Genomic DNA, 22,891 nt, shown 5'->3' on the forward strand with positions numbered 1-22,891 from the left:
TAATGTGGATTCCTGAGTATCCAGATAGCAGAAGCTGAATTAGATGCATACCCTCCCCGAGTGCTAACTGAACAGCTGCCAGCTCCTGGAGGACGTGACTTGTCCTGACAGAACCATATTCTGAATTTCTCACTTCACTGCCCTATATACCATTCTGCTTTACCTAAAGACAGCTCTTTCTTTTCCATCTTCTTGATTTCACTGATTCTCAGTGCTTTGCTTTCTATAAAACTCATGCAAATAAATGGAAAAATTCTGTCTCCATGTCCTTTTAAGCAATAACACAGTGTTGCATTCTCAGTGAGGTTCTTTGGACTCCAGGTGTATCTCAGCTACCCTATAAAAAAAATGAGAGTTAGACCCAGGCATAGCTGTCATAGCTGTTTTTAAGTATCATTTAAAAATACTAAAATATTCTTGAAAACCTCAAGAAGTGTGGAGAACATGCAGCAAATGATTCCTGTTACTGAGCTGCATATTATTTTCAATGACATCATCCCCTTAGGTGGTGTAGTATACTTTCAGGGATTATAAAGATGTTTATTTGTTAAAAGATATACAGAAAGGGCTCCTGCTCACTATTCTGTTTTAGTGACCTGTCAGAGATATGAGTGTGGAAAGATTTACCTCTACCAGAATCCTACTTCCCTTAGAATGCATTCCTGAGCTTTTTTAAGATGTGGCTCTTCTCAAGCAGTGCTTGAATTATAGGCAAGATATAAATTAGTCTTTTGTGGGTCACATCAGGTGTTTTGGGAATGTTCTTAGGAATTCCCAAAATCTGTTTGTGCAGTTATTTAACCATTACAATTAAAAGTGGGATGGAAGTGGAGGATAAGCTTAGCAAAATCCAGGTCTTTTTAATGAATGCCTTTACATATAAAATTTCAGAAATAGAGGCTTTGTAATGTCAGTTGAGCAGTCTCTCTCCTCTGCATGTGCAAGAACTCAAGGCCCTCAATCACTGGAGGATGCGACAGAAGGACTTGCCCTGGAACTTATGACCCAGAGCTCTGGAAATGTTGGAACAGTGACAAGGAGGTCACTGCCCTTCTCCGCGTCCTTTGAAGTTTTGTCTACAAGCTTGCTTTTCCTCTACAGACAAGAGGACATTTTTGTTTCAAGAGGGCTATGAAAGGTACAGGAAAGTTAAGAGGTTTCCAGATTAGGAATTTACTGTGAAACATGAGGTCTAAACATTTGAACACTTCAAAGAAAAGCAAAGTGAAGTAGCCATGTGTATGTCTGTGTGTGCGTGCATGCTCAGTCATCACTTCAGTCATGTCCAGCTTTTCTGCAGCCCCGAAGAACTGTAGCCCATCAGGCTCCTCTGTCCATGGGATTATCCCAGCAAGGATACTGGAGTGGGTTGCTTTTTCCTTTTCCAGGGGCTCTTCCTGACCCAGGAATCAAACTGAAACTGTGTCTCCTGTGGCTCCTGCATTGGCAGGCAGATTCTTTACCACCTGAGCCAGGTGGGAAGCCCCAGTTTTGTGTCCATGATTCTACAAATGTAATGTGGATTAAAAATTATGAGGATTGGAGGGAGTAGTTGTTAGAATGTCTGCTCCTAGTTTAAGCCCCAATCTCAAAGTTCCTAAAGCCAAGGAACCTACCTTTTTAATTAACATCCTAGGTGATTCTAGAGTAAGTCCAGAGAAAACACCTTGAAAACATTAAGATAACAAGAGCATAATTAAGATTTCATGTGAATTGAATTTTTTCAGAACTTAAAAACTCCAAGGAAAACTTGAAGTAACTTGGTCAAAATTCATGTTTATTATGACTATCATCTTTTATGTAAACAAGCTCCTTCAGGTATTTGTTTAAATATCATCTTGTTGGTTCAGTTTTGTTCAGTTCAGTCACTCAGTCTTGTCCAGCTCTTTGGAACCCCATGGACTGCAGCACGCCAGGCCTCCCTGTCCATCACCGACTCTTAGAACTTACTCAAACTCATGTCCATGGAGTCGGTGATGCCATCCAACCATCTCATCCTCTGTTGTCCCCTTCTCCTCCTGCCTTCAATCTTTCCCAGCATCAGGGTCTTTTCAAATAAGTCAACTCTTCGCATCAGGTGGCCAAAGTATTAGAGTTTCAGCTTCAACATCAGTTCTTCCAATGAACATTCAGGACTGATTTCCTTTAGGATGGACTGGTTGGGTCTCCTGGCAGTCCAAGGGACTCTCAAGAGTCTTCTCCAACACCACAGTTCAAAGGCATCTATTTTTCGGCGCTCAGCTTTCTTCACAGTCCAACTCTCACATCCATACATGACCACTGGAAAAACCATAGCCTTGACTAGACGGACCTTTATTGGCAAGCCTTATTGGTTAAGCCTTCTCAATATGCAAAATTGCAATCCATTCACTTCCCAGTCTTTCCCACTCAGTGTGATCTACTTTTCAATACAGTACATATTGCCACCTAGCATATTATGTATTTCCTTGGGTTCTTTGTCTCTCTCCCTGCCCCCTTCATTACAGGTAAGTCTGTGAGGCAAAGGCTTTGTTTTGTTCAATGCTGTGTCCCCAGTGCCTCCAAGTTATCCTGAATGTAACAGATATTTGCTAAGCGGTTTTTGCATGAGTCGATGAATTTGTTCATCATCTTGGCTCTCTCCTGACTTCTCTTTGTGAGAGTGATTTACCATTGTGAGATGTACTGAAAATATTACATAGGTGGGGAAAAAAAGACTTAGATGAGAGTTTTCAAAAAGAAAAGGAAGTCATTTATAAATGTCATTCTTGGATAATTCTATAAGGTAGGACTAGAAAAGATGCCTAAATTCCCCATTTTACAAACAGGAAAATAGGGAAGTTATGTAAGACCAATGGAAAAGAGGACCATGTATAGAAACACATAGACAAAGCCAGTGATGTATTATACTGTTAAGTAGATATACAGAGAGCCCCTCATTCATGATTTTTCACCTTTTGATGGTGGGAACATGATATGCATTCAGTAGGAACCACACTTAGGCTTTTGAATTTCAGTCTTTCCTAGGCTAGAGATAACACAGTTACTCTCTTGTGATGCTGGGCGGTGGTCCACAGCTCCCAACCAGCCACACAATCGTGAGGGTGAACGGCAGATACAGCCATCTGTACCCATAAAGCCATCTTGATTTTACTTACAATATAGGAGGCTTTGCATGAGATGATTTTGCCCAAATTTTGGCTAATGTGTTGTGAGCACATTTAAGGTAGACTAGGTTAAGCAATGATGTTCGATAGGTTAGGTGTATGAATACGTTGTCACTTTACAGTATTTTCAGCTTGCAATGGGTTTATCAGAATGTAAGCCCCTCATCATCAGACAGGGATGCTCTGTGCTGATATGCTTGATGTTGAGACAGAGGAAAGAAGTAAAAGAAAATATCGAAGACTATTAAAGATAGTACAAGTGATGTGTTTAGAACATCTATGGTAATTAGAAAATGTGAATCTTGGTACACTTTTCAAATGCTTGAAATTGAGTGAGTGGTAATGTTTAACTCAACTGTACTGTTCAACTTTACAGTTTTGCATGGAGTCAGGAGACACTTTTTTGGCCAGAAATTTGTTTTTAAAGAACATATTCTTTGCAAAAGTTTTCAAATATATTCAGTTTTAATATTTTGTCAGTTATATTTATATTGACAGCTCTATAGATTAATTTATAGTCCATTTGGCTCATTTACCAGACAATCTTTGTTTTCTTCAGTTCAGTTCAGTTCAGTCATTCAGTCGTGTACGACTCTTTGCGACCCCATGAACCCCAGCACACCAGGCCTCCCTGTCCATCACCAACTCCCGGAGTTTACTCAAACTCATGTCCATTGAGTCAGTGATGCCATCCAACCATCTCATCCTCTGTCGTACCCTTCTCCTCCTGCCCTCAATCTTTCCCAGCATCAGGGTCTTTTCAAATGAGTCAGCTGTTTGCATCAGGTGGCCAGAGTACTGAAGTTTCAGCTTCAGCATCAGTCCTTCCAATGAACACCCAGGACTGATCTCCTTTAGGATGGACTGATTGGATCTCCTTGCAGTCCAAGGGGCTCTTAAGAGTCTTCTCCAACACCACAGTTCAAAAGCATCAATTTTTCAGCGCTCAGCTTTCTTCACAGTCCAAATCTCACATCCATACATGACCATTGGAAAAACTAAAGCCTTGACTAAATGGACCATTGTTGGCAAAGTAATGTCTCTGCTTTTTAATATTCTGTCTAGGTTGATCATAACTTTCCTTCCAAGGAGTAAGCATCTCTTAGTTTCATGGCTGCAATCACCATCTGCAGTGATTTTGGAGCCCAGAAAAATAAAGTCAGCCACTGTTTCCATGGTTTCCCCATCTATTTCCCATGAAGTGATGGGACCAGATGCCATGATCTTGGTTTTCTGAATGTTGAGTTTTAAGCCAACTTTTTCACTCTCCTCTTTCACTTTCATCAAGAGGCTTTTTAGTTCTTCTTCACTTTCTGCCATAAGGGTGGTGTCATCTGCACATCTGAGGTTATTGATATTTCTCCCAGCAATCTTGATTCCAGCTTGTGCTTCCTCCAGCCCAGCATTTCTCATGATGTACTCTGCATATAAGTTAAATAAGCAGGGTGACAATATACAGCCTTGACATACTCCTTTTCCTATTTGGAACCAGTCTGTTGTTCCATGTCCAGTTCTAACTGTTGCTTCCTGACCTGCATACAGGTTTCTCAAGAGACAGGTCAGGTGGTCTGGTATGCCCATCTCTTTCAGAATTTTCCACAGTTTATTGTGATCCACAGTCAAAGGCTTTGATATAGTCAATAAAGCAGAAATAGATGTTTTTCTGGAATCCTCTTGCTTTTTCGATGATCCAGCGGATGTTGCCAATTTGATCTCTGGCTCCTCTGCCTTTTCTAAAACCAGCTTGAACATGTGGAAGTTCAAGCATTTCTTAAATCCACTTCTGTGAGTTAGTTCACAGCCTGACTATTTTCCCCTTGCTTCAGCCATTATATTTTGTTCCTCCACTCTGTCACACTTAACCATTTCCTGTTATTGATTTTCCATAAATTCCTCATAACAGATCTTACAGCAGAGTGCCTTTGAGAAAAGTATCTTAAAATTATAACAAATATTTTACAAGTGGTTTCTTTCAGCCATTATTTTTCCCATGTTTAGAATTCATTCATCATTGGGTTTTGCTTTGTTTACCATCTCACATTCTTATTCCTTAAGTGACTGGTCTGTCGAGGTGCTAAGATTCCTCTAATCTTGTTCTGCATATTTTTATAAACTTCAGATGTTTATGTCCCTGACCTCAGCCCACAGCCCCACAGGATGACTGTTCTGGAATGAACGTTCACAGAGGCATATCTGTCCTTTGTGTAGGTCCCAGAATGTAGAGTAAAAAGCAAGATGGAGCAGTGCATATCAGAACCTATAATAATTCTCATGTGGATTGCTTCTAAATTTTCACAAGGACAGAGAGAGAGAAAGGTATGAGCTCTAAGGGGTGAGAGTGAGGAAGGCAGGGGGTGAAACTAAGGTTTGACAGAGGTATGGGTAAGAATAGAAAAGACATTTCTCACCTTTATACTTCCGTCCCAAAGTGAATGGAAGTTTTTTTAGAGGGGTAAGACAGAAGGCAATATCTAAACAATTAAGCCTCTATTCTGTATCTTTTCTAATTTTATTGTAACCTGTTATGAATTCTAATTATGAAATATTAATCTTATCATCAGTATCCTGTGCTGCTTTATATAGAGATTGACCTTAATCTCACTTGTCCATTCCTAAAGACGTGAGCTCGACATAGAGGACTTGTAGTTTCAAGATTTTATGCTTACTGTCTATACCCAATGTACACACTCCCATGCCCTTCACTGTAATAGTCCAAGGGTAATTTATTTTCTATAAATTGCCCTGAGTTCTTTTGAACAGAACTCTAGATATATATAAAATAACTTTATGATACAATATTGTGTTTCTGCTGAGGACTTGTTAGGAAGTCAGAAGCTGTATGAGAATTTCAGGTAAAACTAGAAAGGGTCTCATAGGACAGAGAAAGAAACAAATTTAAAATGCCATTGCCTCTTCATCTCGTGAACATCTACATATCTCTGTCTTATGTAATGGCCAGATAAGAAGCCACTTTTTCCATGGAACTTGCTGTAATACAGGCCATGAAGCTCTGTCCATCATTTGTCCCCTAAAAAATAAATTATGACTAGAGATATTTCTTTTGAGCATGTCTTTGTTGTTATATGAACATTACACATATTCCTCATCAATCTCCATAAGACTATAACCCATTTCAAGGAAGGGAATGTTTTTTATGCTCTGAAAGCATGGTTTATAGGTATGAGCGTCTGCTAAGAAGTAAGATACCTTAGAGATCTGGTCTATGAGGGATTCTGAAGAATGGTAACAGTGCTGAAATATGGGAGTTAGTCAAATGTCCCAATTAAAATGTTAATAAAATTGGGATCTGTTCAATTCAATTACTCAGTCATGTCTGACGCTTTGTGACCCCCATGGACTGCAGTATGCCAGGCCTCTCTGTCCATCTCCAACTCCTCGCGTTTACTCAAGCTTATGTCCATTAAGTCGGTGATGCCATCCAGCCATCTCATCCTCTGTCGTCCCCTTCTCCTCCTGCCTTCAGTCTTTTCCAGCATCAGGGTCTTTCCTTTGAGTCAGTTCTTCTCATCAGGTGGCCAAAGTATTGGAGTTTCAGGTTCAGCATCAGTCCTTCCAAGGAATATTCAGGACTGATATCCTTTAGATTGGACTGTTTGGATTCCTTGCAGTTCAAGGGATACATTTCACCAATTTTAGAATAATGAGCCAAAGTTGTGGGTTTTTTTTTTTTTCTTTTTCTAATAGAATTCTAGAATGGACATAGTGAACAGTACTTAGAGAGGCACTGTTTCCCAAAGAACTTGCCTAGATTTTGAAGATATTGCTTTGCCCAATCTACCCCAGTAATTATCTATTTGGAAACAAGACTGAGGTCAAGCTCATAGCTGGCAGTCACCAAGGGAGCATGTCCACCTGCAGGAAGGTGCCTGTGGTCTGTTTCAGAACTGGAACTTTCACCTGTCTTGGCTTACTCATCATTTTGATATCAGTGACTTGTTGGATGAGCCCATAGATATGATGTGTCTTCATCCTGCAGTGACACAAAGTTTAGAAGCAATTGTGAGTGTGTGGGAGGTCAAGATCAGGATTCAGAAATCTTTCCTGGGGGGCTTCAATGTGTCAAGCTCGGGAGAAAGCTACCAAAATGTCCCATACATTGTTGGCGTGGGTTGTTAGGAATATGGCACCTGTACTGGAGAGGCAAAGTTCCTCTTGGTCCTGTGTGTGTAGCACCGGTGTGTGTTTTCCTGGGCACGCTGTGAAGTATCCACTCCAGAAGATGAGTGTCGTGGAGAGTGAGCGAGCTTGAAAGCAGCAGAGTATGCTTATTAAAAAAGACAAGAGGATCTGTGGATAGCTTGAGATATCACAGAGAAGAATAATTACTGGGTTAGTTTCAAAGGGAACAATAAGGCCCAATGAATGTGACAGAAAAACAAAAAGTAAAACATTCCAACAATCGGAGCTCTTCAAAACTGTATGCCTGGTAGATTATCCAACGTGGAAAACTCATTGTGTCATCCTGAAGGTCATCATGGCTACTCAATACATAATTATTAAACTAAAAATGTAGTGTGTTTCCCCCAGAGCTTTATTAGATGTGATTCTCTTGGTTGTGCCCTGTTGGTTAAGAAAATATTGCAAGTCCACAAACTCTGGAAATGGTCTTGCCTTTTAGAAGCTACACCCCCGGAACCAGAATAGGACAAGGTGTGGGGGGGGAGGTGCCTAATACAGAATATTTCACTGTGACTTAACTACTATAAGTATTTCTTAAAGGAAATAATCCAGCAGTTAGTGTTTTAGAGAAAATAAAATCAAATGGAAATCATAAAAGTATAAACCGTGTTGTATATGAAAAAAAAAGTATAAACATAGAAGTATAGACTGTGTTGTATATGAAAGCTTCACTTATAATTTTAAAAAATGAAATATGGGTTATGATATTTGGAATAGACGTAAGTTTTCTTGAGTAGAATTTCATAAAATGAGCCATTAAACCTATGAGGAAGGACATGCAAATTTTTATGCAAAACAGAGGTGGGATCTTTAAAGTATCTTACTGCAAGATAAGAAATGTGCCATTCTGTTTGCTTTTCACAGAATGCTTCAGTTTTTTAATGTATGTACTCAAGATACATTTATTCTTTCTCTTTTTACTTTTAGGGCACTTTGAATCCGTATTGTGTGTTATGGGATGACTCAAAAACGTAAGTGACAGATGTGTTCTTCCATTACTTTGGGCTAAATATTCAAAGCACATTAAGTTATTTCAGCTGCCTTCTAGTTCACAGGAACATGATAGGTTAGTGGGATAGAGTTACACTCATTGAGAAGAGTCTCCTTTCTGAAGCTGCAAGATAGCATGATGAATGTGTTTGTGTGTGAGATGATGCCATCAGGTTATATTCCAAGATAGGACTGCATTACCCAATGTGTAAGGCCCATTGTGATGTGAATTCCGTGAGGTTTTTAAAAAAGCTTTACTGTTTTAAAATTATAGTAGCTCAAATGCTATTTCAACATTTTGCCCTAGTGATTCCGCTTAGCATAGCAGAATAAAATAGCAATCTCTATGGTCATTTAGCCAATACATTACTTGCATGACCTTGAATCTATTATCAGAGTAATGCAATATTTATATGGCCCTTCAAATTGTTTTCTTATGAGAACGTTGAGTGACATTTAATTTTCTTTTTCTATATTTTATGAATTCATGAAGACAAAAGAAAATAATTTCAATAAATAAGGATGAATCATTCTTCCATGTATTGCTTTGTTTATACAAGTAATTGCAATATATCTGGTCAAAATCATCTTAATATCATTGGTAATGCTATGAGATTTTAAGGTCTCAAAGAGCAGAGAAATCCATGATTAAGGCTTAATTAGACTCCCATACTTTAAGTACTTGTGTAAGTTTCTTTCAGTGTAGTAGCCAGGTTATACAATCTTCTTTTTCTTTGTTTTGCATGGGTGGGAGATAAATGTCCGTCTCAAAAAGCAGTACCACCGTGTGTATGCGGTCAGTAAACACACCATGTTCTATGTATTCTAAGAATTTTCCCAGCGTTCTTCCTCCTTAATTGGATGTGTATTAAAGTTTTTATGATGTTACTTGTCTCCTATTTGTAGTTATTGGAGAGTTTAGAAGAGGGACGTTCTTAGATTTCTAGGTAAAAAACAAACCTGTTGGAAATGTGTCATTTCTTAGGATACTGATGTAAGTTAAAATAGTATTTGTGTGGGTGAGAAACCAATGGTATGAATCATGGTGTTTTCTTTTTTTTTTTTTTTCCTTTAGATTCAGATATTCTAGGATCCTCTTTTCCTAGAAACCTTAGTGCATAAAGAGAGTCTCAACTTGCCCTGGCAATAACATGAGTTGGAAGCTCTCATTGATGTGATTTTTTTTTTCTTTTTAAAACCACATAAAGAAATCCATTGTAGTAAAATTTTTACATATTTCCTCTTTACCAGTAGCCAGAGAAGATGTTCATAGTATATTCTAAGTCACTGTTTAGCGTGTTGTATAGCCAAGGGAAATACAAAAGTCTACAAAAAAAAAATATAAACTAATTGTTTTCTACCCAAGAAAAGCATGCCATCTTACACACATGATTACAGGTATTTGCATATCTCCCTGAATAATAACCAACTTTTGTTTAGCTTCATTATCTTTTTAGTGAGTAGAATGTGTTTCTATATTGATCCAAGTAGGAGAATGCACTGGTTATTCCAAAAGACCTTTGGGACTTACAGGAATATTATAGAAAAAGTGGCATTCCCTTATTTTATGTTTCTCTTGGTTTGCATTCTCAGTTTTTCTAAGGTGTTAAGTTTAATTTATGGAACTATTGGTGCTTGAGGTCAGCACTGACTTTACAAATCAATCACATTCTGATTTCTCTAACATCTGCTGACTCTTATCCATCACAAAGAACATGTCTTGGTTTTACAAACTTCAACTTTGTAGTTGTCCTTGAAGAAAACTATTGAGTGAGAGGAGGTGTGTTTAGCTGCCTTTCAAATCATCTTATCTCCAGAGATCAGTGCAGTTCATGTTTCCTTGATGTATCTGAAGAGTGATCAAAAATCTTTCCTCTGTGACAGAAATTCCATCCTGTCACACTTTTTAACAGACTGCTTCATCATTAAATAGTTTTTCTGGGTGAGTTTGAAACAATGACAGTTAAGACAATTTTTTTTTGTTTCTTCACATCTGTTCTTCTATTTTGATCATGTTCACATACCCAATAGTTTTATCAATGCAGTGATGTTAACTTTGAGCATAAGACACTAAGCATAGTTAATAATGAAGAGATATGGCTCTTGATTTTTTTATCAGAAAAGGATTGATCTAAATGATGTTTTCAAGATTGCAGTAGCACAGTTGAAATTAGAAGTCATTTTTTTTTTAATTTTGGTGTAAGTAATCAAATTACTTTAAATTTTTATTAAGATGTATTTCACATGCAACATTATGTTAGTTTCAGGTATGAAACATAATGATTCCATATTTGCTTACACAGCTACATAACCACCATCATAAGTCTAGTTACTATCTGTCACCAATGTTGTTTTGTTTTTGTCACTAAGTAATGTGTGACTCTTTTGTGGCCCCATAGAAGGTAGCCCACCAGGCTACTCTGTCCTTGGAATTTCCCAAGCAAGAATACTGGAGTGGGTTGCAATTTCCTTCTCCAGGGGATCTTCCATACCCAGGAATCGAACCCATGTCTCCTGCTTAGAAGTATGTTCTTTACCTCCAAGCCATCTGAGAAACCATCTGTCACCATTATGTAGTTACAAACTTCTTTTTCTTATGATGAGAAAGTGGATGAAGAAGATAGGGAAAACCACTAGACCACTCAGGTATGACCTAAATCAAATTCCTTATGATTATACAGTGGAAGTGAGAAATAGATTCAAGGGATTAGATCTGATAGAGTGCCTGAAGAACTATGGATGGAGGTTTGTGACACTGTACAGGAGATAGAGATCAAGACCATCCCCAGGAAAAAGAAATGCAAAAAGGCAAAATGGTTGTCTGAGGAGGCCTTACAAATAGCTGAGAAAAGAAGAGAAGCTAAAGGCAAAGGAGAAAAGGAAAGATATAACCATTTGAATGCAGAGTTCCAAGGAATAGCAAGGAGAGATAAGAAAGCCTTCCTCTGCGATCAATGCGAAGAAATAGAGGAAAACAATAGAATAGGAAAGACTAGAGATCTCTTCAAGAAAATTAGAGATACCAAGGGAACATTTCATACAAAGATGAGCACAATAAACGACAGAAACGGTGTGGACCTAACAGAAGCAGAAGATATTAAAGAGGTGACAAGACTACACAGAAGAACTATACATAAAAGATCTTCACGACCCAGATAACCATGATGGTGTGATCACTCACCTAGAGCCAGACATCCTAGAATGTGAAGTCAAGTGGGCCTCAGGAAGCATCACTATGAACAAAGCTAGTGGAGAGGATGGAATTCCAGTTGAGCTATTTCAAATCCTAAAAGATGATGCGCTGAAAGTGCTGCACTCAATATGCCAACAAATCTGGAAAACTCAGCAGTGGCCACAGGACTGGAAAAGTCAGTTTTCATCCGAATCCCTAAGAAAGGCAATGCCAAAGAATGTTGAAAATACCACTCAATTGCACTCATCTCACACACTAGCAAAGTAATGCTCAAAATTCTCCAAGCCAGTCTTCACAGTACATGAACCGTGAACTTCCACATGTTCAAGCTGGTTTTAGAAAAGGCAGAGGAACCAGAGATCAAATTGCCAACATCTGCTGAATCATTGAAAAAGCAAGAGAGTTCCAGAAAAGCATCTACTTTTGCCTTATTGGCTATGCCAAAGCCTTTGACTCTGTGGTTCACAACGAACTGTAGAAAATTCTTAAAAAGATGGGAATACCAGTCCACCTTACCTACCTCCTGAGAAATCTGTTTGCAGGTCAAGATGCAACAGTTAGTGGACGTGAAACAAAAGACTGGTTCCAAATAGGAAAAGGAATACGTCAATGCTGTATATTGTCACTCTGCTTATCTAACTTATATGCAGAGTACACCATGAGAAATGCCGGGGTGAATGAAGCACAAGCTGGAATCAAGATTGCTGGGAGAAATATCAATAACCTCAGGTACACAGATGACACTACCCTTATGACAGAAAGTGAAGAAGAACTAAAGAGCCTCTTGATGAAAGTAAAAGAGGAGAGTGAAAAAGTTGGCTTAAAACTCAACATTCAGAAAACTAAGATCATGGCATCTGGTCCCATCACTTCATGGGAAATAGATGGGGAAACAATGGAAACAGTGACAGACTTTATTTTTCTGGGCTCCAAAATCACTGAAGATGATGACTACAGCCATGAAATTAAAAGACACTTGCTTCTTTGTGTCTGACCCAAGGAATAACTTGAAAATATTTTGTTCACATCAGAAAAAGGCTTAATTACAAAAATGTTTCTTTTTACACTTGTGTGATTGGTAATTTGCACATTTTGGGGGCTACTCCAAATTTGGATTTTTGGGTGTTGAATCTTGTGTTGATGACATTCCCTAGAAAATCCATAAGACTTCCTTTAATCTGAAGCTATAATATTTATCCTGTTCTCAGCAACACCATTTGTTGCTAACGGGTCTGTGAAATATTATGTTTGTTCTCAGAAAATGTTTTAGAGATTCATTTTTTCTTTATTTTATTTAAGTTGATTTATAGTATTATATTAGTTTCAGTAGTACAGCACAGTGATACAACATTTTGATAGACTGTACTCCATTAAAATTTATTATAAAATAATGGCAATATTTCCCTGTACTGTACAAACTGTCCTCGTTACTTATTATTTTGTACACAGTAGTTTGTATCTCTTAATCTTGTACCCAAATTTTGTGGTCCTCTCATCCCTCTTCTCACTGGTAACCACTAGTTCTCTGTATCTGTGAGTCTCTGTTATATGCATATAATTGGATTTATTTTTTATATTTCATATATAAGTGAACACAGAGTTCTTTGTCTGACTAATTTCACTAAGCATAATGCCTTCTAGGTCCACTCACATTGTTGCAAATGGCAATTTTTGTTCTTTTTCATGGCTGAGTAATATTTCAGTATTTCATTGTTCACATCTTCTTTATCCATTCATCTGTCAATGAACTTGTTGCTCTTGTTTAGTTGCTAAGTCATGTCCAGCTCTTTGCAACCCAGTGGACTATATCCCACCAGGCTCCTCTGTCCATGCGACTTCCCAGACAAGAATACTGGAGTGGGTTTCCATTTTCTTCTCCAGGGGATCTTCCCATCCCAGGGATCAAACCTGTGTCTCCTACATTGGCAGGCAAACTCTTTACCACTGAACCATCAGTGAGGCCCTTGATGTGTATGTAGGTTGCTTCTGTGTCTTGGCTATTATTTATATTGTTGCTATGAACATTTGTGCTGCATGTATCTTCAAATTAGTATTTTGGGCTTTTTTTTTTTTTTTTTTTTTTGATACGTACCTAGGAGTGGAATTGTGGGATCATGTGGTAGTCTTATTTTTAGATTTTGGAAGAACTTCCATACTGTTTTCCATAGTTTCTGTACCACCCTACATTTCGACAACAGTGTATTAGGATTCCCTTTTCTCTACATCCTTACCAGTATTTGTTGTTTGTAGACTTTTTTTTTTTTTTTAATTTTTTTATTAGTTGGAGGCTAATTACTTCACAACATTTCAGTGGGTTTTGTCATACATTGATATGAATCAGCCATAGATTTACACTTATTCCCCATCCCGATCCCCCCTCCCATCTCCCTCTCCAGCCTATTCCTCTGGGTCTTCCCAGTGCACCAGGCCGGAGCACTTGTCTCATGCATCCCACCTGGGCTGGTGATCTGTTTCACCATAGATAGTATACATGCTGTTCTTTTGAAACATCCCACCCTCACCTTCTCCCACAGAGTTCAAAAGTCTGTTCTGTATTTCTGTGTCTCTTTTTCTGTTTTGCATATAGGGTTATCGTTACCATCTTATAACCATTTTGAGAGGTGTGACGTGATACCATATTGAAGTTTTGATTTTCATTTTTCTAATAAACAGCAGTTATGTGCCTATTGGCCATCTATTTTTTTAGAAAAATGTCTATCCAGGTCTTCTACTCATTTTTAAACTGTTAGCTTTTAAAAATAGGGTTGTATGAGTTATTTATATATTTTAGAAATGGACACCTTATCGGTCACATCATTTGCAAATATTTTCTCCCATTCCATAAGTTGTCATTTTGTTTGGCCAGTGGTTTCCTTTACTGTGCAAACATATTTAAGCTTAATTATTAATAGATCACAGTTATTTGTTTTCCTTTTTGTTTCTTTTTCCTCAGTAGACAGATAAAAAATATTGCTGTAATTTGTGTCAGGGTATTTACACCTGTGTTCTTCTCCAGGCGTTTTATGGCTTCAGGCCTTACAGTTGGGTCTGAATGCATTGTGAGTTTATTTTTGTACATGGTATGATAAAATGTTCTAGCTTCATATTTTTACACTTAGCTGTCAGGTTTTGAAAGCAGCCATTGTTGAAGCAGCTGTCTCTTCTCCATTGTGTATTTTTATTCCTCTGTTGTGCGTTAATTGACCGTAGCTTCCTGGGTTTGTTTCTTGGCTCTCTTCTGTTCCGTTAATCTGTGTGTGTGTTGTTGAGTCAGCATCATGCTGTTTTGACTACTGTAGGTTTGTATTATTGTCTGAATTCAGGGACCATGATAACTCTAGCTTTGTTGTTTTTTCTCAAGATTCCTTTGGCAATTCAGGATTTTTTTTGTTGTTCCATGTGCATTTTAGGATTATTTGTTCTAGTTCTGTGAAAAATTTGATTTTGATAGGTATGGCATTTAATCTGTAGATTTCATTGGCTACTGTGGCAATTTTAACAATACCTCCAATCCAAGAACATGAAGTATACTTCCATTTCTTTGTATCATCTTTATTTTCCTTAATCAATATATTGTAGTTTTCAGAGTCTAGGTGCTAAGTTTATTTCTCTTTGAGGGTAATTTAAATAGAATTGTTTTATTGCTTCCTCTTTTAAGTAGTTCACTATAGCCTTATATCCTGCAACTTTACTGAATTTGTTTATTAATTCGTATAGATTTTTTGGTGGAAACATTAGGGTTTTCTATGTATACCATCATAACATCAGCAAATAGTTGACACTTTTACTTCTTTTCTTCCAATTTACATGTCTCTTATTTCTTTCTCTTGTCTTATGCAGTAATTAGGATTTCCAGTACTGTATTAAATAGATATTGTAAGAGTAGGCATACTTCTCTTATTCCTAATTTTAGGGGGAAGGCTTTTCACCACTGAGTATGATGTTACCTGTGGGTTTACCGTAACTTGCCCTTATTATGTTGAGGTATGTTCCCCCTATATCCACTCTGAGTTTTTATCATGAATGGATTCTGAAGTTTGTCAAATGATTTTTCTGTGTCTGTTGAAATAATCATGTAATTTTTACCCTTCCTTTTGTTGATGTTGTCTATCACGTTGGTTGACTTGTGAATATTGAACCGTCCTATGATCCTGGAGTAAATACAAAATTGATCATGGTGTATCATACTTTTTATATATTGTTGAATTTGGCTTACTAATATTTTGCTCATGATTTTTACATCTATATTCACTTAAGGTATTAGTCTTTAAGTTTCTATTTTTGTAGTATCTTTGCCTGGTTTTGATATGAAGTGGCCTCATAGAATGAATTGGGGTGTGTTCTGTGTTCTTCAGTTTTTCTGTAATACTTTGAGAAGGATGAGTATTAGTTCTTCTTTATATGTGTGGTAGAATTCACCTGTGAAGATATCCAGATCTAGATTTTTTGTTTGCTGGGAGTGTTTTTTTTAACTGCAAATTTAATTTCACTATTGGTGATTGGTCTGTGCAAATTGTCTGTTTCTTCTTGTTTCATTCTTGGTAAGTGTTTGTCTCTGAAAATTTGTTCATTCTTTCTATGTTGTCCAATTTGTTGGCATATGTTCTCATGATTTCTTATATTTTTGTAGTATTGGTTACTCTTCCTCTTTCATATCTTACTTTGTTTATTTGATTCCTTTCTCATTTCTTCTTGGTGAGATACCTAAAATTTTCTCATTTTTTAAATCCTTTTAAAAAAACCAACTCTTGGATTCATTGATTTTTATTTCTTCTTTTTTGTCTCTATTTTTAAAAATTCCTCTCTGATCCTTTTTTTTTTTTTTTTTTTCTGCTGACTTTGGGCTTTGTTTGTTCTTATTTTTCTACTTGTTTTAAGTGTTAGGCTAGATTATTTACTTGAGGGATTTTTGTTTGTTTCTTGAGGTAGGTGTTTTTGTTGTTTAGTAGCTAAGAATGTATCTGACTCTTTTGTGGCCCTCTGAACTATAGCCTGCCAGGCTTCTCTGTCCATGGGATTTTCCAGACAAGAGCACTAGCGTGGATTACCATTTCCTTCTGCATTGGCAGGCAGATTCTTTAGTGCTGAGCCACTAAACAAGCCCCTGAGAAAGGCCAACTATGAAGTTCCCTCTTAGAATCGCTTTTATGCATTGCATAGTGTTGGGAAGCCGTGTTTCCATTTTCATTTGTCTTTGCATATTTTCTGATTTCACCTTTGATTTCTTCATTGAACCACTGCTTTTTTAGTAGCTTGTTGTTTAATCTCCATATTTTCATTCTTTCCTACTTTTCCTAATATAGTCAAATTCTAGTTTTGTATTATTTTCTTTGGGGGAAAGACACAGTATAATTTCTATACACTCTGATTTTGTGTATAATTAATTTATTTTTTATTGATGGATAATTGCTTTACAGAATTTTCTTGTTTTCTGTCAAACCTCAACATGAATCAGCCATAGGTATACATATACCCCCTCCCTTTTGAAACTCCCTCCCATCTCCTGTCCCATCCCACCCCTTTACGTTGATACAGGGCCCCTGTTTGAGTTTCCTGAGACATACAGCAAATTCCGGTTGTCTATCTATTTTACATATGGTCATGTAAGTTTCCATGTTACTTTCTCCATACATCTCACCCTCTCCTCCCATCTCCCCATGTCCATAAGTCTATTCTCTGTGTCTATTTCTCCACTGCTGCCCTATAAATAAATTCTTCACTACCACTTTTCTAGATTCTGTACATGTGTGTTAGAATACAGTATTTATCTTTCTCTTTCTGACTCACTTCATGCTATAATTTTTTGAGACTTGTTTTCTGGTCAAATAGTTCTGTTTTGGAGAATATTCCATGTGCACTTGAGAAGAACATGTATGCTGCTGGTTTTGGTTGTAAAGTCCTGGACATATCTATTAAGTTCAGTTGGTCTATTGTGTCATTTAAAACCATTGTTACCTTATTGATTTTCTACCTGGATGACCTGTCTGTCCATTGATGTCACAGGGGTGCTAAAGTCCCCTATTTTTATTGTACTATTGTAAATTTCTCTCTTTAAGTCTATTAATATTTGCTTTTTACATTTAGGTGTGCCTGTATTGTGTGCATAATGAATATTACCTTCTCTTCTTTTATTGATCACTTTATTCTTATATAATGCTCTTCTTTGTTTTGAGTTTCTTATAAAGTATTTTGTCTTTATAAGATATAAGTACAGCTATCCTTATTTTAATCATTTCCATTTGCATGAAATACATTTTTCCATTCTCTCACTTACATTCTGTGTATTTCTTCAGACTTTATGTGAGTCTCTTGTAAGCAGCATATAGATGGATCTTGTCTTTATAACCCAATCAACCACCTTATGTATTTTGATTAGAGCAGTGTCTATTGAAATTTATATAATTATTGGTAACTATTTACTTATTGCCATGTATTACTTGTTTCTGATTGTTTTTCTTTTTTCTCTGTTCTTTTATTCATTTTAGTTTCTTCCTTTCTGGATTAAAGATTTTCTTTTGTGGTATACTTTTTTTTCTCCTATAGTTCTTGTATATCTATTTTACATTTTTCTGATTTGTGGTTACCATGAAGTTCATATATGTTGTCCTGTATCTACTTGTTTTAAACAGGTAGTCCTTACCTGTCCTTCAAGTTCAAACACATTCTAAAAGATCTACATTTTTAACTCTCTTCCCTCACATTTTGTTTACATGTTTTACTTCTTCATGTTTATCCCTATACTGATTATTATTGTTATAGTTGCTTTTATTCTTTATTTCTTTTCATCTTTGTACTAGCTTATTTAAGTGGATGAACCTCAGCCTTTACCATATACTTACTTTTACAGTAGGGTTTTTCCTTTCTTATATATATATATTTACTTTGTGCTATAACCTTTTCTTTACCACTTATAAAAGACCCTTTAACATTTCTTTTAGATAGGTTTAGTACTGATAACAACTTTTAAGTTGTGCTTGAATGAAAGGTTTTTTTTTAATCACTCCTTCAATTCTAGATTATAATCTTGCTGAGTAAATTATCCTAGGTTACAAGTGTTTCCCTTTAAGCACCCCTTTTTGGCTTGCGACACTTTTGGGGAAAGAGCAGCTTGTGGCCTTATGGGGGTTACCTTGTGTACGGCTCTTTGTTTTACTCTTCCTGCCTCTAGAATTCTCTTTGACTTTTGCCACTTTGATTATGAGATGTTGATCTGGCCTGGAGGGTTTTATGCTCTTTGAGACCCTCTATGATTCCTGTGCCTGGGTATCTGTTTGATTCCTTAGCTGTGGGAAATTTTCACCCATAATTTCATGGAATGCATTTTTGACACACACACACCCCCGGTCTCTCCTCTCCTTCTGGGGCCCCTGTAATACAAACACTGGCATGCTTCCTGTTGTCTCAGAGGTCCCTTAACCTGTTGTCAGCTATCTTTTCTCTTTATGCCATTCTTATTTGGTGATTCCCATTGTTCTGTCTTCCAGTTCATGTAAGTGTGTTTCTATGTCTCTTAGTCTGCTAATACTGTCTAATGTGCTTTTCATTTTAGTTATCATATTCTTCAGTTCTGATTAGTTCTTGTTCATATTTTCTAGTTCCTTGCTATAATTTCACTGTGTTAATCTATTATTTTCCCTAATTCTGTTAGCATTCCTAATGTTTTGAACTCTTTATCTGATAAATTTTTAACTTCGTTTTTTCTCTTCTAGGGGTTTTTCTCTTTTTCTTACTACTTTCTTCTGAAAGTAGTTCCTCCGCCTTTTCATTTTGCTTAACTTTCTCTGTCCCTGTGTAGGTGAAATCTTTACGTATTACAGTGATGAAGGGGTGTCCTTATGTGGGAGCTTCCCTGTATAGTCTTCATGTGCCCAGTGGCCTTGGTGGAAGGGCTGAATTTGATGTGAATAAACGTCATATTTTCCCTCAGGGTTTCCCTTGGTAGGAGATGGGGCTGGAGATGGAGGGCCTAGGGCCAGAGCAAGGTATGAGGCGGGGCTTCTCCGGGGCTCAGTGGCCACCACCACCCTGTCGGGGACAGGGGCAAGTCCCAGGTTACTGGAGGAGAAGCCCGATGGTCAAGTCCAAGCTGGCTTTGTTTCCCCTGCTGGTGTACTCTCCCCAGCCCCAGCCCTGGTACTGTACCCCAGAGGTGCTCAGACAAAAGCCACTGCTGTGGGTACTCGACTTGGATCTAGAATGGGCGTGGGGGCCTGGCCACAGGCAGTGCCCCAGGCTGCTTCTGCTGCACTGCCTGCTGTGAGTGTCAGAACGGCTGCCTCCGCCTGCTCAGATGCTTCTTCAGGTCTCAGCTGCCTTGGTGCCTTATTGCCAAGTTCTCTGTTTGGCCACAGCAGTCCTCTCCACAGAAATGGAGGCTCAGCTGCATCAGGAAGCAAGAGGATCCAGAGTGGTCGCTCAGCTCAGGCCAGGGCACACGTCAAGGTGGTCGTGGGAAGCTCACCAGCACATCCAGAGTTTCAGTCTATACTCTCTGCTCTTTTTTGGGAGTAGGCAAGCACGTGCACACTTCTTACAAGCAGAATCCAGCCTTCCCATAGTTTTCCTGTTATTCCCACTGGTGCTCCAACCAGTCTTCCTACTATTCAACCCCATGGTGGGGGTGCCCGACACATGGTTCACGTTGCTCACTCCCAAGGGAGGATCTCCATCTGTGTAGTCTCCCTTTCCTCTGAGTCCCCTTGGAGGGGCCCAGGTCCCCACCCACTCTCTTCCCTCACCATCCTACCTGATTATGTGGGAATCTTTCTTACAGCCTTGGTTGTGCAGGAGCCCTTCTGCTAGTTTCAGTGAGAATTGCTCCACATGTAGATGTCTTTTGATGTGTTCCTGGAAGGAGGTGAGTTCCACACTTTCCTAGTTGGCAATCTTGATCTCCCTCTCCAGAGTTTTAATTGCATGAATTTTCATTGTAACTTATTAACAATTTATAAACAAGTTCATAAATCCATTTATAACTTATTTTCTTACCTTATAGTTGAAGCCAAAAGCTTTTGCAAACTAGACTACTTCTCTACATTTCAAATTGATTTATTGGAGTTGCAAGTAGCAATAGTCACATCTTGACTGAGACTGATACTGGCTTGTTTTATCTCAGAGTCGTCTATGGGGTTGCATGGAGTTGGACACGACTGAAGCGACTTAGCAGCAGCAGCAGCGTGTCATTGAAGTGTTCTTCTCTTTTGGCTTTTGCTATCCTTATTTCTTAATACGCATGAAATCTTTCTCTCTTATTCATATTGTAAGCCATCATTTCATTGATCTCACAGTATGATTCCTAGAAAATATAAAACTAACACTTTAGCCAAATCCCATCATTCCAGGGAGCTTGTTATCACTGTTCTTGATCTTCAGGTGACAGGCATACCTGTGTTGTTAGGGAAACATATACTGTTAGGAAATACACTTTAAGAAAGATATGCTAGCTCTTAGAAATACAAAGCAATTATACAAAATATTGCTACTGTTGGATTACCAACCTTTGTTGTTGTTGTTCAGTCTCCAAGTCATGACCAACTCCATGACCCAATGGACTGCAGCATGCCAGGCTTCTGTGTCCCACATCATCTCCCAGAGTTTGCCCAAGTTCATGTCCATCCAGTTGGTGATACCATCCAACCATCACATCCCCTATCACCCTCTTCCTCTGCCTTCTCAGCATCAGAGTCTTTTCCATTGAGTCAACAATTCACATCAGGTAGCCAAAGTATTGGAGCTTCAGCTTCAGCATCAGTCCTTCCAAAGTGTATTCAGGGTTGATTCCTTTAAGATTAACTGGTTTGATCTCTTTGTTTCCAAGGGATGCTCAAGAGTCTTCTCCAACCCCACAAATTGAAAGCATCGATTCTTCAGTGTTCTACCTTCTTTATTGTCCAACTTTTACATCTGTACATCACTACTGGAAACGCCGTAGCCTTGATTGCACAGACCTTTGTAAGAAAGTGACGTCTTTGCTTTTTAGCACATTGTCTAGGTTTGTCATAGCTTTTCTGCCAAGAAGTAATTGTCTTCTAATTTCATGGCTGCAGTAACCATCTGCAGTGATTTTAGAGCCCAAGAAGGGGAAATCTGTCACTACTTCCACCTTTTCCCTTTCTATTTGCCAAGACGTGATGGGACAGGATGCCATGATCTTAGCTTTTTAAATAATGAGTATTAAGTCAGTTTTTTCACTCTCCTCCTTCACTCTCATCAAGAGACTCTTTAGTTCCTCTTCACTTTCTGCCATTAGAATGGTATCATTCACATATCTGAGGTTGTTGATATTTCTCCCTGCAATCTTGATTCCAGCTTGTAACTCATCCAGGCCAGCATTTCACAGGATGTATCCTGTGTACAAGTTAAATATGCTGGGTGACCATAAACAGCCTTGTCATACTTTTTTCTTGATTCTGAACCAGTCAGTTGTTTCAGGTAAGGTTCTAGCTGTTGCTTCTTTTTTTTTTTTTTTTCATTTATTTTTATTAGTTGGAAGCCAACCACTTCACAACATTGGAGTGGGTTTTGTCATACATTGACATGAATCAGCCATGGAGTTACATGTATTCCCCCTCCTGATCCCCCCTCCCACCTCCCTCTCCACCCGATTCCTCTGGATCTTCCCAGTGCACCAGGCCCGAGCACTTGTCTCATGCATCCCACCTGGGCTGGTGATCTGTTTCACTATAGATAATATATATGCTGTTCTCTCGAAACATCCCACTCTCACCTTCTCCCACAGAGTCCAAAAGTCTCTTCTGTATTTCTGTGTCTCTTTTTCTGTTTTGCATATAGGGTTATCATTACCATCTTTCTAAATTCCATATATATGTGTTAGTATGCTGTAATGTTCTTTATCTTTCTGGCTTACTTCACTCTGTATAATGGGCTCCAGTTTCATCCATCTCATTAGAACTGATTCAAATGAATTCTTTTTAACGGCTGAGTAATATTCCATGGTGTATATGTACCACAGCTTCTTTATCCATTCATTTGCTGATGGGCATCTAGGTTGCTTCCATGTCCTGGCTATTATAAACAGTGCTGCGATGAACACTGGGGTGCACGTGTCTCTTTCAGATCTGGTTTCCTCAGTGTGTATGCCCAGAGTGGGATTGCTGGGTCATATGGCAGTTCTATTTCCAGTTTTTTAAGAAATCTCCACACTGTTCTCCATAGTGGCTGTACTAGTTTGCATTCCCACCAACAGTGTAAGAGGGTTCCCTTTTCTCCACACCCTCTCCAGCATTTATTGCTTATAGACTTTTGGATAGCAGCCATCCTGACTGGCGTGTAATGGTACCTCATTGTGGTTTTGATTTGCATTTCTCTGATAATGAGTGATATTGAGCATCTTTTCATGTGT

General features: G+C 38.2%; 1 protein-coding gene across 2 annotated transcripts in view; it reads left to right on the forward strand.

The window, feature by feature from the left end:
* The window catches only part of ADGRB3 (adhesion G protein-coupled receptor B3), an 850,102-nt gene that overhangs the window by 481,015 nt on the left and 346,196 nt on the right, over positions 1–22,891 (forward strand). For both annotated transcript variants that reach the window (XM_043890330.1, XM_043890329.1), the window contains one exon: positions 8,274–8,317. In XM_043890330.1, the coding sequence (XP_043746265.1) occupies positions 8,274–8,317 (44 nt within the window). The remainder of the gene's footprint in view (positions 1–8,273; positions 8,318–22,891) is intronic.

Source organism: Cervus elaphus, chromosome 28 (assembly GCF_910594005.1).
Source record: "Cervus elaphus chromosome 28, mCerEla1.1, whole genome shotgun sequence".
Classification (NCBI taxonomy): Eukaryota; Metazoa; Chordata; class Mammalia; order Artiodactyla; family Cervidae; genus Cervus; species Cervus elaphus.